The 22,540-nt window shown below is 41.5% G+C and overlaps 1 protein-coding gene across 11 annotated transcripts in view; it reads right to left on the reverse strand.

Moving 5' to 3' along the window:
- Grik1 (glutamate ionotropic receptor kainate type subunit 1) overlaps window positions 1–22,540 on the reverse strand; it is a 299,271-nt gene that overhangs the window by 125,421 nt on the left and 151,310 nt on the right. For 10 of the 11 annotated variants that reach the window (XM_050138615.1, XM_050138611.1, XM_050138616.1 and 7 more), the window contains 2 exons: window positions 20,281–20,538; window positions 139–320 (listed from right to left, as the gene is read on the reverse strand). In XM_050138615.1, the coding sequence (XP_049994572.1) occupies window positions 139–320; window positions 20,281–20,538 (440 nt within the window). The remainder of the gene's footprint in view (window positions 1–138; window positions 321–20,280; window positions 20,539–22,540) is intronic. The other variant, XM_050138617.1, reaches the window with a different exon arrangement.

A 22,540-nucleotide genomic window follows, 5' to 3' on the forward strand; every position in this document is an offset into this window, starting at 1 on the left:
AGGAGTCTGAAAATTAGTCTTTGGCTCATCCTATACTGTGTGGCTATACCAAGCATAAACAAGTAAAAACCAAAACCCAATGCTATATTTTTTGAAATTTTTTTCTCCCATCTTTTTCCCCCTCCACACACCTCTTACCTGCTTAAGGATTTCAGCAGCCGTCTCGTGTGAACAATCAAATATCACATAAAACTCTTTGCCTTTCTTCATCTCCTTGAGCAGAGGTTTGGCATCTTTATTCCCAGAGGGCAGCTGGCGGATTTTGATTTTAATGTTGTATCTGGAGGGAGCTTTGATGAGCTCTTGCAAACGAATTAGACCTGGAAAATAGCATCCAATCATGCACAGAGATAGATCTGTGTTGTTTATTGCCATTTACAGTCAAAGCAGAACATTCCCAAAATGTATCAAGCAGCCACCAACCTAAAGGTTACACTATTGACTTCCTATTTGTCATCTCTCCTTGTCTGGTAGTTTGCACTGATATTTTCCATTTGTGGGGCTGTGGCTTGGAAGCACAATTTTCCCAAGTGCATTTTGAATTTATTTAGCATGCAATTGTCCTTTTAGCCACTCAGCCAACACTCCAAGTCTTTAACATATCAAGACTGTGACTATGCAATTTCAACAAACAAAATCTTGCTCAAAGTTTCTAGAGGTACCATTTTTAGAACATGTTTTCAAAAACCTGTTCTTATGAATATGTGTGTGAGTGTGCATGCATGTGCATGTGTATGTATTTGGACCAGCAGAGGCCAGAAGAGGGCATCCGATCCCCTGGATCTGGAATAACTGAAGTTGTGGGCTGACTGAAGTGACTGCTGGGAGCTGAATTCTGGTCCTCTGCAAGAGCAGGGAGTTAAGTGATGAGCCACCTTTCCAGTACAAACTCCTGGTATCTTTTAAATCTCAATGATTACAAAGATTTCTTGGGGTTGCTAACTAACGAAAACTTATCATCTAATATTTATTTGCAGCATGTTGTTTACCAGCTAGTCAGCTCGCTTTGTGTAATCTTATAATCAGACTATTTATAAATGACTCATAATAACTCTTGCTAATACTTTAGAATGGTATGCTGGTTACGTCCTTTTTTGATGAAAATGTACTATAGGATTTGGGGTGAGTAGGATGGTAAAAGCAGAAATGTCATTTAACATATAACTGCCGGTGTTTGTAGCAAAGTGTATGCAGCAGCCTAAATTGATGGAATATTTGCTTTGCCACAGGTCTGGATTCCCTGAGTTGCACTTTTCCCTAATGGAAGTCCATTGCTAGGCAAGGTGTACACCTGTGGAAAAGCTCCATCTCAGGTCACTGATATTAACTGGTGTTCGCTAGACTGCAGGATGCTGCCCCCTCCTCTCTCAAGGACTCCAATCACATGGGGAAACCTACTTGAAAAGAAAGTCTGCAGTTCAGTGCCTTCGGGATTTGTTAGCTAGAAGTAATCAACAGAGAATATTAAACTTTATGAGTGTTCAGATGGAAATTGTATGGAAATTGTGCTGTGCCTGGTTCAGGACGGCACATGGTTTCCAGCCCCTTCCAGACGTGAGACCTTTGCTTCTCTCTCTGTTATTTTTTATTGCTCTCCCCCAGTGGTCGCATTTGTTTCAGCTTCCATTGGAAAGGCTTCTCCAACACAAGAGACAGGTTTGATTCTGAAGTGTGGCCGGTTTTTCAAGACACTATTTTTAGAGTTAAACTGAGTAGAGACGAGGGATAATGTTGCACAACCATGTTAAGAGTTAGCATATTTTCCACCCACCCCTTTCTTCTTTTCATAAAATCAAAATTAGAAGAGCAGATTTCTTGGGCTCTCACTCCTTTTCAAATCAGTCAAGAACTAAAACTGAAACACTCCTTTTTTTTTAACCTACTAAGTTTCTTTTTCTGAACCACCACCAAATGCTAAGAATGAAGTTGGGGGTGGAATGATGAATATATATATATATATATACATATATATATATATATATATGAATATATATATTGTGTGTATGTGTGTGTTATTTCTTTTATTACCTAAACCTCATAATAGCACTATGAAGCAATTTATCATGTTTATTATTTCAGATACAGAAACCAAGGCCCAGAGCAATTAAATGACTTACTTGGGGCTACAAGGATACTTGGCAGGATCCATAGCTTAAGATTATCTGTGAGTCTAATGCTTTATCTTTCTGTGTCCCCACCCTGCCTTATAAATACAGGCCATTGGTCCTGAGGGAGCATAGAAGCTTCAAATGGTTTGATGAGAAGGAAAAACAGAACCAGAGACAGATTTTCCTATCTTCCTTTTTTCAGGCTTCATGTTCTGCTATCACATATTTTTTTTCTTTTTTAGCTTGAGCATGACCACCTAGGAGAGCTCAATGTGTCCTTTAGACAAAATGGAGAAAACATTTTAAAACTACATTTCATATGCTGCAAAGAGCTGCCCCTTTTTCTTTGTTGAATGGAATGTCAACCTCGAAGCACATCTTTCTAGCCAGGACCTTGTTGGCATTTAAAGTTGACAGACTCCAGTTCCCAATTCATTCATCCACATTCGAGAGGACATGTTTCCTGGGTGCTCATGAGATCCTAAGCCTGTGCTGAACTCTGCAAGGCCTTTAAAGCTCGGAAGAGATTTTCATGCTGGAAAGTATCCCTGCGTGGATGGAGTATCATTGCCATTTGTTTTCAGACATAGGAAGCTGGCTGGGCCTACTATAGGATGGAGGTGACCATCCTATAGCAGGTTTAGGGCTTAAAGTCAAGTCTGCCTCCTGATTCCCAAGTAGGGTTTTTTCTCCTTAATCAGTGACCCTGCCCGGTTCTTGTACTTTGGAACAAGTGATTAAATGAATAGTTCAACTAACTAAGTTACTAGGCCATCAAATAGAAAAAGCAAAATCTAGACGAGAATAAATGCATCAGACCTTCTCTTAGCCTGCTGTGACCAACCACTTTTATAAGTTTCAGCAGAGAAAGATTTTCATGCCAAGAGAGGGAAAAGGTCAGTTTCTAATTGGCATAATTTTCCCTTTATCATTTATCATTTAGCTTGTAAATGAGAAGATGCCTTCCTTGGTGTGTAGGTGAATTGGCTTTGGGGAAGCAAGGCTCTGCAGACTAAAAGGTTATAGACTCAAGGTGTGAGAAGGGCAGTGACTTCACACCCGTCTTCCCGAAGCAATAGCTGCCTTCATGGCAAATGATGCTGAATCTACAATTTAGAAGGCTTTCTGCCTCCACAGAAGAGAACATTCACTGAAAGCTTTCCTTTATCTTTGCAGTTTGTGGTACTCAATCAAGCATTTCATGTTTCATTGCAATGACTAGTTAAAATTATTTGTTAAACAGATAATGACTTTAAGAAAAAGGATTTAAGAGCATTCCCCAGCTTTCTGACATCCTCCTTTGGATGCCTGCCCTGAATAGGTGACCCAACCCTAACAAGACTTCTGTTAAAGGCAATACCAATGGTACTTGCTAAACTAGGAATGTGGTGGTTTTTCTAGCCCGTCCAGGTGGAGGCGTTTTAGATTGAAATGAAGATCAGGAATGGACCAGACAGACCCAAGTAAGTGACTTCTGTGGGATAATTCTCTTATACATGGTAAAGATTTGTCACTCGCTTTGGTTTAATAAAATGCCAATTGACCAGTAGACAGGCAAGAAGTATTGGTCGGTATCCAGGCAGGGTGACCAGACTAAGAGAATTCTGGGAAGAGGAAAGGCAGAGACACAGTTGCCAGCCAAATGCAGAGGGAGCAAAAGATAATGCCTTACTGAGAAATGGTATCAATTCATGTGACTAAACACAGATAAGAATAATGTGTTAGTTTATGTTGTAAGAGCTAGCTACTAATAATCCTGACTAACAGGCCAAGCAGTTTATAACTAATTTAAGCCTCTGTGTGTTTATTTGGGACTGAATGGTTGTGGAACCAGATGGGACAGAAACCTTAGTATAAAGTAATATTATATAAAATTGATCTCATCTTGACTCTCAATGTCATGAATGAGAGAGGAAGGTTCTGGACCAAAAAACGACAAAGGAGATGCCACAATGAAATCCAATGAATGCTGCTAGGGCAATTAGGGAAAAGATGGAGGATGAGTTTGCGAGACAGTGTTGTATCATTGCTAAGCTTCCTACATTTCATGGATTGGTATGTGGCTGTAGTGAAGAAAGTTGGTTTCTAAAGTAGGTACAACAATGTATTAGTGAGCAAAAAAGTCAAAATATCTACAATTTACTTTCCATACAATTTTCTATAGAGCTCATACTGTTACTCATACGTTTTTTTCATGGTTCTAAAAATTGAACCCAGAGTTTTGATCTACACATTGAAAGTTTGAGACAAAGTGTAGTATGCTGTATAGCCCAGGATGCCATGGGGCTTCTGGTCTTCCTGCCCCAGCCTGTCTTGTTCATCCTGGCTGCCTGGTTAGCTTAGCCCCAGAATAACCACACAGAAACCAAATTAATTAAATCACTGCTTAGCCCATTAGCTCTAACTTCTTATTGGCCAACTCTTTCATTTTAGTTTAACCCATTTCTATTAATCTGTGTATCACCACGTGGCACTGGCTTACTGGCTAAGTTTCAGCAGCACATCTTACCCTGGTGGCAGATCCATGGCACCTTCTCTCCTTTCTTTCTCCCAGCATTCAGTTCTGTTTTTCATGACTACATAAGTTCTGCCCTATCAACAGGCCAAGGCAGTTTTTTTATTCATTAACCAATGAAAATAACACATTGACAGAAGGACCTCCTACACCATCATTCCTCACTTGTAGTTATTCTTATGTTGAAAGAATGAGAGAATATTAAAATGAATTTGGTCCATTAGAAATGGCTACTGCGTCTGGATGAAACCATGGGCGCACAAGTTTATTGTACACCTCTTGAAACTTTTCTCTAAGTTCAAAGACAAAACTCCTGGCTATGAAGTAATATCACACGTGTCCCCTCTGATCCTCACTCCCAGGCATGCAATTAGAAACCTAAAGTCGAAAGTGCTTTAGAGCAAATTCAGGTTGTTTCACATGAATGTGAGCTAGGCTGCATATAGAGATAACATTTAAAAAGTGTCTGCGTGGCCAATTCTAAACATTTTGGTTGTCTCTTCTGTGTATTCAAATATGACACAGAAAAAAATGCTGATCTGCTTCTGTATTGAGAAGCTGTGGCATGGGGCAGAACATATGGAAGAGGAATAAAAACCCCCTCTGTTTCCTGTGGGAATGTAAAAAATGCTATGTGTCTTCTTCAATAATAACAGGCCTTGCTATTTGCACTGTCTCTCTTTCCCAGCATGCTGCTTGCCTCCTAAATGCTCACTAAACCTAGAATATTCTTTGGAAGTGTTCAGGTGCCGGAGCTATTTCATGGAGAGGAGAGTGAGGCACAGAGAGGTTAATTGTCTAGATCAGCCCTGAGAATGAGGCACAGACACCATGAATTGAAAGGGACTTTAAAGGTCAAAGTCTTACTTGATAGAGGAATCCCCTCCCATTGCTGCTGAACACCTCTCTGTGTGAGAAGCTCTCTTCTGCACACCGCAGTCCAATCTACTCCTGGGTAGCTTTCGTTCTATTTAATGAGTCTCAGTTCAAAAAGAAAGTGCCTCAGTTTTCTTGAGTCTTAATCCAATTCCCTGTTCATTACACCATACAAGTGGGTTTGAGGCTGTAAAAATGAGTGTAATAAACCATTGGGACCTGAAGATCAGATCACACATTTTAAATGTTAATTTCTTCTGCATTTGAACTCAGAAACATGCAAAATGGCATTTCACAAATGTGTGGGTATATTAATATACCAACATCTAATAGGATTCTTAAGGGCATCTATGTATAAATTGGGAATCTTCCAGAGGGAAGGAAAAATCTTGGCTGAGAAATGGAAATGAGAGACACAAATTACTTGGGGGATGTGTGGCCTGCCTTAGTGCAGAGCTTCAGAATATGGTGTTTCAAAATTACAAAGACAACAAAAAGGTAAGTTGGAGGCAACTGTAAGGAAAAATTGTGTCTCTTGATCACAAAGGAACTCATGGGGGACCCTAACCCAAACACTTTAGATTGACTATATTGCAGTAAACTCCAGCAATATATTTTGGGCCTGAATTCTGGATAATATCTATGATAGCTAAAAGCAATGTCCCTTGTATATGATATCTCAAGGCTGACTTCCTGAGTAGAATTCTGAACTTTGGAGATTTCTGGACAGGGGACTGGGGTTGGATACATGGCAAGTTTAAAGAAGTGGAGAAAGAGAAAACGGAAAAGAACTGTGAATTGTTGCCTTGTTAAGATCTTGTAGCAAGGACCTTTTATCCCATAGTGAGGAGGATTTGAGCAGCCTTGCAGTCCCTAACAGCACAGCGGGCTAAGCTGTGCACAATGACAGTGAAACGACACTGTCCTTCATGTGACACTGGCTGTGAGCAGAATCCCCTTCATTTCTGCTGCTATCCTATGTGTAATTGCAAGGGAATCCACCAGACATTCAGACGCTTAAGTCACTCTTGCACGTTCCTGGGAGTTTTCCTTGCACCAAGTTCTACCTGACCTGAAATGCTCCCTTTCCAGTCATCTCTTTCAGTACTATCCCCCTCCATCTACCCACAATGCAATCCTTCATGTTCCCATAACCACCCATCTCCAGCCCACTCATGAGATCTCTTTTATTTCCCCTTCCCAGGGAGATCTATATGATTTCCCTTTGGGCCCTCCTTGTTACCTAGCCTTTCTGGGTCTGTGGATTGTAGCATTGTTATCCTTCACTTTACAGCTAACATTCACTTATAAGTAAGTGTGTACCATGCTTATCATTTTGAGTTTGGATTACCTTAATCTGGATGGCATTTTTTTTCTAGTTCCATCCATCTGCCTTCAAATTCATGATGCTATTATTTTTAATAGCTAAATAGTACTCCATTGTGTAAAAATATCACATTTTCTTTATCCATTCTTCAGTTGAAGGGCATCTAGGTTGTTTCCAGAGTCTGGCTATTAGAAATAAATCTTCCGTGAAGATAGTTGAGCAAGTGTCCTTGTGGTATGATTGAGCATTTGTTAGGTATATGCCTAAGACTCTTAGTAATGGTGGATACTGAGCCTGAACTGACTAGCTCCTGTGATCAGGGATGTTTCCAGTGAAGGGATTGGGACACCAAACCAAGCCACACAACCTTTGGCCTGCAGTCTTTTCTGTATACAGAATGTGCTGGGGTAAGGGTGGTACAGTGATGGAGGAAGGTCATTGGCTAATAAAGAAACTGCCTTGGCCCATTTTATTGGTTAGAACATAGGTGGGTGGAGTAAACAGAACAGAATGCTGGGAGGAAGAGGAAGTGAGCTCAGACTTGATAGCTCTGCTCTCTGAGGCACACGTGATGAAGCTCCAACCCAGGATGGACGTAGGCTAGAATCTTTCCGGTAAGCGCACCTTGGGGTGCTACACACATTATTAAAAATGGGCTAGTCCAGGTGTGAGAGTTAGCCGAGAACAGGCTAGATATAATGGGCCAAGCAGTGTTTAAAAAATACAGTTTGTGTGTTGTTATTTCTGGGGTAAAGCTAGCCGGTGGCCAGGAGATGGATAACAAAAATACAGCCCAAAGCTCCTACTACAGTACAGAGATTGTGGAAGTGGGCAACCATTGATGACAAGTCCATCCCAAGACTGAGGCCATGAGAGTGAGCCCACCTCTGACATGGCCTGGAGTGCCAGAACCCAGAGGCTGGATGGCCCAGAGATCTCGGATAGAACCAAATATCATTGGAGAAAAAAATACATCAATGTAGTGATGCCTAATGATATTCTGCTATATTTGTAGACTGGTGACTACCCCAATAGTTATCAGAGAGCCTTCATCTGGTCACTGATGGAAACAGATCTAGAAACTCACTGCCCAACATTAGACCCAGCTAGGGGAATTCTGCTGAAGAGAGGGAGGAAGGATTGCAGGAGCCAGAGGGGTCAAGGACAGAAAACCCACAGACACAACTGACCTGTGCTCCTAGGAGCTCACAGAGTCTGAACTGACAGCCAGATCTGCATGGGACTGATCTAGAACCTTTGCACATATCTGACAGTCATGTAGCTTGGTCTTCTTGTGGGACTCCTAACAGTGGGAGCAGGGGCTGTTCCTAAGTCTTTAGCTGGCTTTTGGGAACCTAATCCTCATGCTGGATTGCTCGGCCTTTATGCAAGGGGAGGTGCTTAGTGCTATCATAACTTTAAATGCCATGTTTTGTTGATTCCCCATGGGAAGCCTGCCCCTTTCTGAACAGAAACAGAACAGGAGTAGATGGTGGTGGGGTGGGAGGAGAGGAAGGACAGGAAACTACAGTTGTGATTCAAAATAAATAAATTTAATTGAAAAAATCCCAAACCAAAACTTTAATCATTATTTGAGTACAGTCCTCGGAGCAGGTATTTCACTTATTTACATGGTGGTTGGGACCTTAAATCATTTTACTAGGATATCCAAGGGTGCGTGACATGTTGGCATTCAAGAACCCAGTTGTTATTTTTGGGTTTGTTTCTCTATAGATTATCTTAGGATTTATTTCTTTCAGTCACTGACATTTCTTTGTATGTTAATCTCATTTCAAATTCGTCCTTGCTGAATGTACATGTTCACAATCGAATTTGATTCAGGCACAGATAATAATGAAACTACGAAATTCGCAGAAAGAAGAAAGGGATGGGGAAATATAGTAAGTGAAATGACCCAGACTCAGAGAGATAAATCCTGTATATTCTGTCTCATCTGCAGAACCTACGTCCTAGCTTTTGTGTGGGTGTATTCGTGTAGGAGTGAGTGTGTGTGGGGGGGGAGTTCAGTAAACCAGAAAGAAGCTGTGAGCAGGGAAGAGAGGGTTTGGAGGACAGTGGAGATGGTAATGGAGTACACGGGCCGTGAGGGTAGATTAAATGCATCAGCGGGCAGCAGTGCTTGCCTTGCAAGACTGACTCTAGACCACTGACCTATACATGTGTGCACACACATGCATGCATGCAATCACACACACACACACACACACACAGAGAGAGAGAGAGAGAGAGAGAGAGAGAGAGAGAGAGAGAGAGAGAGAGAAAAAGGGTGTGGCATGGGATTTTGAAACTCCAAAGTCTACTTTCAATGACACATATCCTTCAATAAGGCCACACCTCCTTATCAGTCTCAGCAGTTCATCAAGGACTAAACATTTAATTAGATATTGATTTTAAAATAAAATCACATAACTCATCCTTTCTCTACAACTTTGTCTACATGTGGTGCAAGGACTAGTAACTATTGCAGACCACTGGTTAGGCATCTCGTGCAGCTGTGACAGATTCCAGAAATGACTTACGTAAATCATAAACTAACAAGTCAAGGACTAAGCAGTTACACAACACCTCTTAGAAGCCACGTGCCACGAATCTGGAACTAAGTTTTCTGTCAGGTACTCACTGCCTTGTGCATTCTGTGTTTTCTATTCACATTTGCATCCAAAGTGCAGACTATTCTCCTGAAATCCATACCCCTCTGTTCACAGCTCCTTTTGATATTTATGTGTGCCTAAAATTCAAATTTGGCACATTCATGGCCGAACATTTGATATCTGTGAGGGTTAGTTTTCAATGACAACATGCCACAACCTAAAATAACTTGGCAAGAGAGTCCCAATTGAGGAAGCATCTAGAAGAGGATGGGCTGTGGCATGTCTTTGGGGGATTGTCTCAATTGTTACTTGAAGCGGGAAGACCCAGCTGTGGGATATTTTGTTTGTTCTGTAACAAATAAAGCTTGCCTGAAGATCAGAGAGCAGAGCTAGCAACACTAGTTAGCTACAGAGGCCAGGCAGTGGTGGTACGCAACTTTATTCCCAGCACTCAGGAGACAGAGGCAGACTGGATTCTGTGAGTTCAAGGCCACCCTGGCTACACAAGATTGAATCAGTCTTAAAGAGAACAGAGCCAGGTGGTGATGGCTCACACCCTTGATCCCAGCACTACGGACATAGAAACAGGAGTGATATGGCTGGGCAGAGAGAGAAATATGAGGCAAGAGGAGACAGGAACTCGGAGCATTCAGTCTGAGAGCTCTTAGGGTCAGGATCGCCATTCAGTCTGAGGATTCAGTGGAGGTAAGAACTAGTGGCTGCCTGCTCTGCATCTCTGATCTTTCAGCATTAATCCCTATATCTGGCCCCAGGTTTTTATTGTTAAGATCATTTAGAATTTGTGCCACACACAGCTTGCTTGGGATGAGTCCTGACTTGTGTATGAGTGAAGGAGGCAGGCAAGGTGCATGAGTTTGTGTCTGCTCTTGACTATGGTGCTGACCAGCCGCTTGAGTTCCTGCCTTGACCAACTGTTATGAACTGTAACCTGGAACTGTAAGCTAATTAACCTTTGCCTTCCCTAAGTTGCTTTTGGTCAAAAAATTCAACCACAGCAACAGACAGGAATGTAGGACAATATCCATCTGGCTTCCTACAGGTTAACGGCACCCAAATCCTGTACCGTCTCAGAGGATGGCAACTCTATCCATTGGCTTGTGTTAAAGATGAAAAGATTATCTTTTACTCACCTCCCTGTCTTCCGACCTCTACTGTCTCAAGATATTATTATCATTATGGTTTTCTTTTAGCCCACAAAGCATAGCCTGCTTTGCCTTTACCATAGCATTAATAGTTCCTATGACAGAACATAGATTTCCTGTTCTAACCTACTATTTAAAAATAAACTTGCCATATGGCATTTGTCTCATGTCAAAGGAAAGCAATATGTTTTCCTTGACATATGACTCAACTGGAATGCCAGCAAAACTGCTTCTTTAGGAGAGCTATGGGACTCTACTCCTTTCCTGTTATATCAGTCCATTGGGGGAAGTGTCTGCAACCCGAAGTGCCGGGAGTTTCTCAGGTAATTGAGTTTAATGCATCAGAGTCTGTGTCATTCAGTAACAAAGGTAGTGATGGGTACATAGGACAGCTTTACAATGTTGTCAAAGCAGGAGACAATGACTTGTGCATGCTGGGAATATTCACCATGCTGCTTCCACAGCTTTCTGGAGGATTCTTTGCTGTTTGATCCATCATTAAAACACACCCCATACTATAATGCAAATGGTAGCAAGAAAAGGGGGCATACAGGAAAATCTTGCAAATGGGGGGCACATTCAGACACTTAGATTGGTAAACTCGTTCAGCCTCTAAGATGTTTCCAGTGCTGATGCTCTCTTATTCCAATGCTTCCACGTCCTGTCTTGGTTTCTATAGGAGTAATTGGCAGGTTGCAATGACTACTGTCAGCCCTCTGAAGTGCCTTATAGATACAACAGCCAGAATAATCCATTAATACCTTGTTTATTTGATCCTGTTCGATACACACAGAGCACAAACTCTTCCATGGGTCTCCAGTGCCCCCATGGCATTCATCAACCCCTCTCCCCTGACCTCTTCCACCACTAATGTCATTTAAGTCAACTTCAGTCACACTGCTTTTCTCACTAGCTACATAATATACCAGACACGGTTTCACCAGCACCAGCAGCTAGCTTTGCCTGGAGCCTTCTTGTACCATATGGCTCACCTCCTCACCAGCTCCAATTTGGGCTCAAACCTCACTTTTGAAATGTGACATCATCCCAAACACTGAAAACTGCACTCTGGCTTCCACATTTTCCCCTACTATGCTATTTTTTCTTTCTCCCATATTGTTTATCACATGTAAGTGTATCACATATATGATATATATTACATATATTATACTCTAGGAGGGTGGAATCAAGACAGTATGGTGTAACATGAGTTGGAGTTCTACAGGAAGCACTCTATCCAGCATGGAATATAAATTATGTCTTACACGGGGTATTGCAGATATCCACAGTAGGTCCCTTCTGTGACACAATCCTGCTGTCTGAGGCCAAGGAAGAAGCCCTTTGAAAAGCAAGGAGTGCTCTCCCAAGAGTCCTATTGGTCAGTTTGAAGCTCATGCTTTCAATTATGCCAAAGCTGCTCCCCTTGACCCTCTTAAGAGTTAGTCAGAGCCTCATTGCATTGCCCTGCTTTCAGTATGCAGATAGCGAAAGTGGCCAACTTTCTCTCAAGACCCGTCTCTTTTCTGTTGCATCTGAAACATTTAGACATTAAAATCTCATTCACATATCCTGCACTTGAGCATTCTTCATAACCATGTAAGTACAACCAAACAAGGGCCAGGATAATCATGAATTTAGAGAGGAAGGTCTAGGAACAAGATAAAGCAGGGACTAGGGAAAGCTTGTGCTAAAGCCCCTTTTACTGTTGCTGGAAAGTATTTGGATTAGGGCCTAGAGAGTGTGCTTAGAGAAGTCTAAAATAATGGCCCAAGATAATTCAATCATATATTCTATTACTTTAGTAAATGGGAGACTTTTATTTTATTGGCCTGTAGCTAGATTGTGTGGGTGTGTTTGCGTGCATGTGTTGAGTGTTATATGTGCTTAATGAGTGCTTGTGTGTAGGCACATGAGCTCATGCACACACGTTATAACTAGAGGAACATTTCAGGTGTCCTGACATCTTTATCACCCTCTATCTTATGCTCTTGAGGCAGGACTCTCCTTGAAGCTGGAACAAGATGATGGTCAGCACACCACGTCATCCTCCTGTCTCTGCTCTTTCCATACTGTGCTGGGGTTAAGGCACCTCTGTTGCCATACTTGGCTTTTTATGAGGAGCTTGGGCCTGAGTTCTTCAGGCTTGCAGAGCAAATGCTTTTTATCCATTCACGCATCTCTCTAGCTCCTATGTATGGAAGGTTTTTAATAATGGGTGCATCACTGGGATGCCATTGGAGGGTTATTTCATCCCAGGGCCTTCTCTCCGGTTGTTCCTTCTAACTGAGATTTAGAATTCTCTCTCCAGGTGTCCACATGGCTTGGTCCTTATATTTTGGGGGGGGGTTACCTTTATTATAAGTACTTCCCAGACATCCCTACATAAATTACAAACTTCTTTTCTACCCAGTTTCTCAAACATCATTAGTTGCTTTCTCTCTCTTCATGACATTGACTGCTATTTATATACTAAATATTTACTTTTGTATTTTGTTTAGATAAACAGGTTGGGGGAGTTAAAAGATCAGAGATATTTTTGCTTGTGTTGGAACATTTTTGCTAATAGTAAATGCTTATAATAAAGGATCTCTTCTATCATTCTGTCCCTCTGACTGTTGTGTTAGAGAGAGAGAGAGAGAGAGAGAGAGAGAGAGAGAGAGAGAGAGAGAGAGAGATCAGAGAATATCAGAAACTCATCTCCAATGGTTCATCTGGATTTTTATATCTTGAAGCATGTTTTTATCTTGAACATTACTTAAAGAAAGCAGTCACCTTCTTATGACAACGAAACAGCTTGTAGCAAACACACTGAGAATAGGAGCCATTTAGAGCTTAGCCACAGGAAGCAGCCATGGGAATCATCCAGAGGATCACACATGCTGTGTTGCCTTGCTTGATTTCCCCAGTATCCCAGAAACTTGACCTGCTCTGTTTGGATATGGATATTAAACCCATTGACTGAGAGGAAATTTAAATAGAGAGGAAGGACAATTCATTGTTTGTCTTAAGTTAGTCACAAAATAAAAACTAGGTATGAATGTGGTTTTCCCAATGAAACGTAATCTAGCATTTACTTGCTTGATCTATGCCAGTTGTGTAGGTGTTTGCCTAATGAAGTGTGATAAAACACTGTGAAAATCAACCCTCTCTAGCCTGCCAAGTTCATGTTTTTCATAGCCTTGTAAAGAAATCATCCTTAGAATGTTTAAAGGAATCAGCAACTGTTTTAATCATTAGTGTCTGTTAACAGTGTTGGGGCTCATGCACACAGTATGGCATATTCTAGTTCCTTGAAGAGAAAAAGGTGGAAGGTCTGAGGAGCAATGACTTCCTACACTCTTACAACCATCCTGCCCTCCAGTTCTCCCCTGCCAAAGTCAGTGTAGTGTACACCTGGCAACCCTTCTCCAAACCACCTCTTTCTGTTGTCTATTGAAGAGTCCCAATTGAGAAAGCTGTTTTTTCACCAATACAAACAAACAAATAAAACAAAACAAAAACAAAATAAGAAAACAAAACAACAATGAATTGCAACACAGGGAGCCAAGGAGAACTGGGTGGAAGAACAGGCTCTGTCCTAACCTGTGTTTCTCCATGTTGCATAAAACAGTCATTTTCAGGCTGTGCTGTGCCCCGAATGATTCTGTTATAAAATAGCAGTTCTCCTGACCCTATCCTATAGCAATACTGACGAATATCTTTCATATCACCATAGAACCTTCATCTGGTGATGGATGGAGATAGAGACAGAGACCCACACTGGAGCACTGGACTGAGCTCCCAAGGTCCCAATGAGAAGCAGATGGAGGGAGAACACGAGCAAGGATGTCAGGACCACGGGGGGTGCACCCACCCACTGAGACAGTGGGGCTGATCTATTGGGAGCTCACCAAAGCCAGCTGGACTGTGACTGAAACAGCATGGGATAAAACCGGACTCTCTGATCATGGCGAACAATGAGGACTGATGAGAAGCCAAGGTCAATGGCAAGGGGTTTTGATCCTACTTCATGTTCTGGCTTGATGGGAGCCTAGCCAGTTTGGATGTTCACCTTCCTAGACATGGACGGAGGGGGGAAGACCTTGGACTTTCCACAGGGCAGGGAACCATGACTGCTCTTTGGATAGGAGAGGGAGGGGGAGAGGAGTGGGGGGAGGGGGAGAAGAGAGGGGGAGGGGGAGAAGGGAGGGGGGAGGGGGAGAAGAGTGGGGGGAGGGGGAGGGAAATGGGAGGCTGGGAGGAGGCGGATACTTTTTTTTTCTTATTCTCAATAAAATAAAAAAAGGATATATAAAAAAATAAAATAAAATAGCAGTTCTCTTCTTTTTGAGTGCAAATATTGGGGGAGAAAGCCTCGTACGTTGCTTGTGTGAATAAACAACCAATAATCCAGCCTAATGCTAAGTTATTTCTACAAATGAAACATCACCAACTATGATCTTATCAAATTTAACAAGGAACACATGGAGATATTGGTGTATTAAAACCCTCTAAGAATGGTCAGAGCTGGGGGTCTTAGGAACCCTAGCAGTCAATGGGACATGGGGGTCCCTCACCAAGCTCATGTGAAAGAAGAGGTAAAATCCTACAGTGAGTGCAGTGGTACCCACCAACCTCTCATCAGATCATATGATGCATGTGTGGCAATATTAACAGGTAATAAACCCTCAAATCTCATCCAGGGGTTTAGTTTACAACAAGCCTTTGATTGAAACAGTCCCCTTGAGCCACCAATTGACTGGACCCAGCCCTGGCTTTTAAGACATCCCTGTGCATGGTTAAGGCTCTGTGGCTTAGTTCTCTACCATCTAATCACCAGCAATGGGCCTCTTGGTGTCCCTATCAGCTCTGTGCCTGTGCCTTCAGCGAGGCCTCTTCCAACCTTGCAACCTTTAAAGCCCTTCAGTGCCATTTTGTAACATTTATGTGATGGTGAAGTATGATCTAAGAGTTAAGGTTAGCAACAAAAGATTCCGTGACTGCCAATGGCCACTGCCAAGTAAAATTAGTGATCTTCAGCATATTAAAGATGGCATAATTGTTGCAGCTTCTGAATTTATTGTAAAAATGCAAGCGTGACAGAATATATAGCTTATTCACTGCAGAGAACCATTCTGCAGTAGACCTTTTCGCTTTCTATCACCATTACATTATTTTTGGCCATTCACATTTCTGCACTGGTGTCCATGTCCATTTTCCATTCAGACTCAATATAGGAGGAGACAAAGCTTTAGGGGCTGGAATAATAGCTTAGTGGTAGAGTACTTGCCTGCTATGTACAGTACCCCTGTACTGCACACACATTCATATGTACATACATGCATACACACACACACACACACACACACACACTCACTGAAGCCCAGGTTTCCCTGAGGTTTTTTTTTTTTCATGTTTATTCTGAAGGATCTTGTATCATGTAAAAATCTGGTTAAATAAATCCATTATTCCTTTAAGTTCCTAATTTCTTCTTCTTATTAGATTGTTAATCTTGACCTCTGATAGGTAAGAAAAGATATTGCCCAGTTTTGTTCTACACTGAAGAAAATTTGTCAAGTGAACTAAGATGCCTCCTGGAAAAAATTAACAGAGAATGAGGCAAAGGTTAACAATGGTCTATTAAAAAAAGAGTGAAAGACCAACTGTAGAGCTTCACTGATGTGGATAAATCTCAGCTTTACAAATGTTTGCATTTTGTTCTGTCTGTCTGTCTGTCTCTCCTCCTTCCCCCCTTCCTCTACTTCTCTCCTTCTTCTTTATATTTTATGTCAAGAAAACCAGAGGCCCAGGGCCAAGTCTAGCCAAGCATATATACCTTTATAAATATAGTTTTACTGTTACATACTATGTCCACTCATCTACATAGTGTATATGAACTCCAGCAAAGTAGTTGTGTCCAGGCCATATGGCCACAATACTGTACCACACTATTTGCTCTTTCTGTAAAAAGGTTGCTGACTCTGTGTTCTACATAACTGTCAGAGGCTGCATTTCAGTGACCTAGGCCCCGAGACCGCAGGAAGTGCTGACTAGACTTTATGCTGCATTTGGTGCTCAGCTTCTCAGCTTTCTGCTGTGTGTTAAAGGAAAGAAGACAGGCTTCCACGGGAGTCTAATGAAGCAGAGAGTGGTCCTATGTGCAGCAAGTTCTCAGGATGTCTCAATTGCCACAGAATGGGAGACTTGGGACAGGTGACTGATGTGTGCACCCGGGAAGGAAGGAGGGAAGAGGTGAGGCATGTCAAAACATCACTCTTCTGAAGAATGCTCTAGAGTCATTCTGCAATTTAACTTGTAGAGGACGGAATCCTGCTGGCAAGTTTTGAGTGAACTGCCTGCTGTCCTTAGAGACTTTCACGCTGCTCCTGTTGACTTGGATGGGAGTAATGGGGCATTTTGTCCCACGACATCTGTGCTGGCTTCAGGCTATTTAACAAACTCCTACTAAACAAATCCCAATAAAGTGCTCTTTAATGGGTACTTAATTCTGTTGTAGAGGTGGGTGCTGAGCACACCTAAGTCCTTCCTTTTCCTTCAGCTTTGCTGTTTCCTCCTGTTTATGGCTTGGTAATTACTATACCAGAGAACCCTGAGTTAAGCACTATTAAACCCACTCAGAGTCACCGAATGTCTGCTTTTATTGATCTCAGTTGATCCACTTACTCTCTAGGTTCCGATTTAACAGTTCAATTGATTATTCATTTACATTTTTAATGTTGTAGGCATCATCATTTTGTCATGAATCATCTCTCACTTATTGGGTAACACACAAAATCATTGGGATTTTAATTTCAGCAAGAATTTATTGAGCATATGAGCTCAGGTGAACAGAGCAAGAATTACAAAGGTCATTCGACTTTATGGTCAGCAATGGCCAAAATGATGTGCTGATGCTTTTGCTGTGCAAAACGGCTGTTACTGATAAGTGGGTTCTGTGGTGTTAGGGGTGCTTAGAACGTTTATTTTATAACTTCCCCTTTCTAATCATATTTTGTCTACATATACCTTAAAATATAGAATGTCCCATATCATTGTTTGACCTTATTCTTACACACAGGTGTTTCTATAATTTATTTTCTTTTTAGATGACTTAGTTTTCCAGAGGATGTAGAAAGAATAAGGGATTATGCCAAGGAGAGTTCCTTAGAATGAGAGCTGGTTTGATTTTAATAGCTCATGGAACTACTTCACAAACGCAGGCAACATGGAAACATCTAGCTACATTTGTGTTTGCAGAATTACTTTCTACTTGAAGGTCCCTTAAATGTGCTTTGTGGAGTTCATCGGTAATATGCTTCCATCCTGCTCGTTCAGAAGGTGAAAGTAGTACTATATCTGCCAGTGGCTTATCCTTCCCGATAGGGACTGTTTAGTGTATCGTATTTATGAGTTATATGTCTAATCACCTATTGCTTTCGCTTGTTTCTAAAATGAGACGAGGCATAGGAAAATACATAAATGGGTACTTCTGGCCGTAATAGTCACCTTTATCTGACAGTATAAAATGGAGCCAGAGTTTAATGCCGGATAGAGGCGGCACGACACTCATTTTCTAGGAAATAGTATGAGCTAAGGCTTGCTGAGAAGGGAGTGAAAAAATGAAAACGTGCCAAAGACTTGGAAGTGCCTCATTCTGCTAATCTTCACTGCCAATTTCATTAGCCTTATTACAAACCCCGCAGATGGAGAAAAGAGCCATTCTAAGTTCTTGACAAAAAGGTCCGATGGTCAATGGTAGTATTCTTTGTGCATGAAGGTATTGAACTCGTTTCCAGGTGCCTGATCTATACCAGGAAGCACATTCTAAGCAAAGCCAGAAATTCAGTTGTTAGGAATGCTTCGCCTCATAGCGATGTAAGCATATCACCGATCAATATTAAAACGTGTAATGTTTCCATCTCCAAAGGTCTTCCCTTCCTATGGCACTCCTGGAAATTTTGAGAGAAATTTGACATTTACCTGTGATCACAGACAATGAGTGCATTCACCAGTTGAATGTTGAGGTCAACCTGGGTTCTGCCCTAAATTACTATATTTTGCAAAACAGGGTATTTTTATTATTTGTTTTCAGACTGCTTTGCCCTTGGAGATCTTCTGTAGAAATTTACTACCAGGTTCTGCTTTGGCCTCTTAGATCTCTGAAACTCTTTGCCTAAGCCTTTACAACCGTGCTATAATTTACATATATTCATTTAGAGATGGATAGACTGGATGACATATAAAATATAATTTGATAATTAACATTACTAATCCAGATTGGAAATAAACAACAAGAAAGACTTGTGCTTGCCTCTTCCATAAATATCAAGTAAAAGGCGATTCTCTGGCAAATTGCTGCTAATGAAATGCTGTGTCTTGTGAATTTATTGTTACTCAATAAATTCTGACATTGTGGAAAGACACAAATGTATTTGTTGATGTTTTAACATTGCACACTTAGAAAGAGGACTTAGGAAGAAGTTGGGGATTGTTAAGGGCTGGACTTTTCATCAAACCTCATATGAACAGAACGTAGACAGAGGAGGTAACTCAACATTGAACTAAATTTGGGACTTTAATATGTAGACAAGGGTGATTCATTGGTTCACCTTAAACCAAAGGGAGGAGATGGTAAGATAATTAGGGCTTGCAAGACACCTCAGTTAGTAACCGGTCTGGTGTGCAAGCATGGAGACATGGGTTTGGATTTCTAGTTCTCAAGATAAAAGATGGCCATGCTTTTGTGCATTTGCAATCCCAACATAGCTATAGGAACAGAGACAGGAGGAGTTTACTGGCTAAGCAGCCTAGCCGAATCAGTGAGCTCTAGGCTCAGCGAGAAAGGAGACCCTGTTCAAGAAAAATTATGGGGAATAATCTAGGAAGACAGATATCAACCACTGACTTCTTTGTGCCCGTGCACGCACTCACGCACGCACGCACACACACACACACACACACACACACACACACACACACACTCACACACTCACATTGCATTCACATGCTAACAAAGGAACCAGAGCTTCAAAAAATTTGAAGTAAGAACAGAAACCGAAAGGGAAAGTGCCAGCAAACCTAACTTCAAAGCGGCTAGGATCAGAGACAGTATCTCCCGATAATTAGATACCATCTTCTGTTCTTCATCCTAAAATAAGCAGGTCAAACAACCGTATCCTATTGGTTCATTTAAAAAGGGCTTATTGAGTGTGCTGTAAGATGGCTACAGGATGAGCTCTAACTGCAGCACTGCCTAGAGCCACAGACCAAGCTCCAGAAGTTTGTGCTGGGCTCTTCCCCGGGATTCACAGTCCCTTTCCCAGGAAATAGTTCACTGCAGAGGCATAATGTCTGGTTTTGTCTGATTGTGATAACTTTTTGTAGATATACGCATAACTCTCTTTGTTAGACATGAATTAGGTCCCTACAACTGCAATCACCCTCTCAGCAGAGGTGCACTAATGGAATCCCACAGTTTGCACTGTAATAGATCCCAATGTATATCTATAAGATGATGTATTTTTAAAATCCTACATTTTAAATTTGCTAAATTTGTTAAATTCACTCTACATGGCATTCTAAAATTCCTTTCGAATTCTCAGTTAGCTTGTGGGAGAGAGTATTTCTGTACACACCACCTGACAAATCCCATGCCTGTTAGAATGAACATGGCCAAGGAGGGCTTGCATGAGTCCTATACCTGTGCTGTCTTCATACACCACAGTCACTGTTTTCCAGTTGTAATAGAGGACCAGGTCCAGGACTGCCCTGCTGATAGCTGCGTAATCTGGGTAGAGGTTGATGTAAAATAAGTCTCTGTTGTCCACCGAGGGGTGTTTCCAGCGAGTCTGAATGTGTGGAACTTCCAGAGCATTGCAAATGGACTGCACAGCACTCACAGACGAGCTGTGGGAAGGGCCAAAGAGGGCGGCCACACCGAGAGCCAGCTGGTCGCAAGCTGATCACATCCAAAGACAAGAAAGGCGATGGGGCGGAGGGCGGGGAAGGGGAGGGAGAGAGAGAGAAAGAGGTGTATGAATTCACGTTTTCATTAAGTGATTTCTCTAATCAACTCCAAGAGACCTCCTATAATTCCCATCTGTGTTTTGATATCTGCTCTTTCCAGCTTCCAATATACTTTAGATAATAAGATTCTGATAAATGCAGATGTAGAGCCAATCAGAAACCAATCACAGGGCCCACTCCCTGAAAATAAAATTTAGCTACTGGTCTCAGTTCATTACCTTCAATCAGATGAAGGCTAAGTCCTTTGCTTGATCGCTTGAGTACTCTGTGAGCTAACTAGCAAACCATTTGTCAAGGGAGTGGCATACGAATTGAGTTCTGTCATATGGCAGGGTGACAATGGGGAGATTAGTATGGTCAGAGAATCCAGAAGCCCCCGTGGGTGACCATAAAATGCTTTGACTCCAATCCTTCTGAAACATTTCAGAAAATTGAAATATTGCTAAAATGTCCAAATAAGCGGGGCTGATAGCTAATTAAACTTCAGAATAACGGAATGGCATGGTGTAAAGAGATCTTTGGAAGACACTTGAGTCTGCCCGTTCATTTCATGCACAACAGACTTAATCGTGGCTGCTGGGTAGTAACAGAGCTGACTCAGAGCTCGAGGACCCCAGGTCAAGGTCAGGGGTCTTTCTCTCAATTATGAGCCAAACAAAATTAACTCACATGCTTAAAATTTTCTTCCTAACACGTCTTAGCTATAAGAACAAAGGCATCCATTGTAAGAAGTTAGAATATTTATAATACAGGGAAGACCAAAGGCTCTGCATTAGTCTGCCGACTTGGGATAATGCTTACGGATGCTTCACGAAATGGGGATTGCTGGTCATGTGGTACACTGGTGCCTTTATTGAATGAAAAAGCACAATGTTCTCCCTAAGGTCGTACAAACTCTTCAAGAGTGTACTGCTGCTGTTGGGAAAACAGACTGTTGGGTGTGAATGGTGTCATTTATTGAAGTCATTCTTCTGCATTTAAGTATTTTAAACTCCTTTTAATTTTTGACTATAAGTAATATTTCAGTATTGATATTTTTTTCTCTGCATTTTATGGTCACCCAAGGGGGCTTCTGGATTCTCTCTGCATATTAAATTACTTTTTTGATTCTAGATTCTAGGCAGTGGAATTTACTCTCTACTACTAAAAGGTCTTGATATTTTTTAATTATTTGATACATATAAACCAAATTACCTTCCAGAAATACTAGTTTGTCCCCTTCCACCATGAAGAATTGTGTCCAGTAATCATATGTAGGTGAGTGTTAAATATAGGTTTACATGCATCTTTTATATTTACGTTGTAATTTCATGAAATGAATTTTAGAATTAACTGAATAAATTGCCAAGTAATAATAACTGAATACCTAAATTAAATAATTAGATTCATATAAAGGAATTTGTGTTAGGGATTTTATAATTATGTAGTTTTACAAAATTAAGTAGCAAACACCACGTGTTGCTGCAAGTTTCTAGGAGATGATTTAGAGAGAACAAAGAGGACCATTTTGACATCCATGTTGCAGCCGTCTGAGGGGCCGCCGATGTTGACATTTCAGGGACAGTTTCTGACACCGTGTCGCTGAGTGCTGATTTCCCGCACTAGCTATGAGGATGCATGGCTTTCGGCAATGCGCTGAAGGTGTGAGTTGTCACTGTCCTCCAAGCTCACTCGTGGATATGTGTTCATTAGCCAGATGAAGTGTGAGCGCGGGAGCATGCAAATTATCTTAGCCAGCATGAGCGACGGATTGAGATTCCTGTTAAGATGTCCTTACTCTAGGATGCTAATATTTCCTGACAGAAAATCAATTCTTTACAGTTCTGTTTGTTGGAGTGTTTAATTTACAAGTATGGTTGGATCTTCAGATCACAGGAGAGTTCAGCTTTTTTCAATTTTTTTTTGTGGCTCGAAGTTAAGTGATAAACTGTTAA

Source organism: Alexandromys fortis, unplaced genomic scaffold (assembly GCF_014885135.2).
Source record: "Alexandromys fortis isolate MF-2015 unplaced genomic scaffold, M_Fortis_MF-2015_v1.1 scaffold_11, whole genome shotgun sequence".
NCBI classification, from domain to species: domain Eukaryota; kingdom Metazoa; phylum Chordata; class Mammalia; order Rodentia; family Cricetidae; genus Alexandromys; species Alexandromys fortis.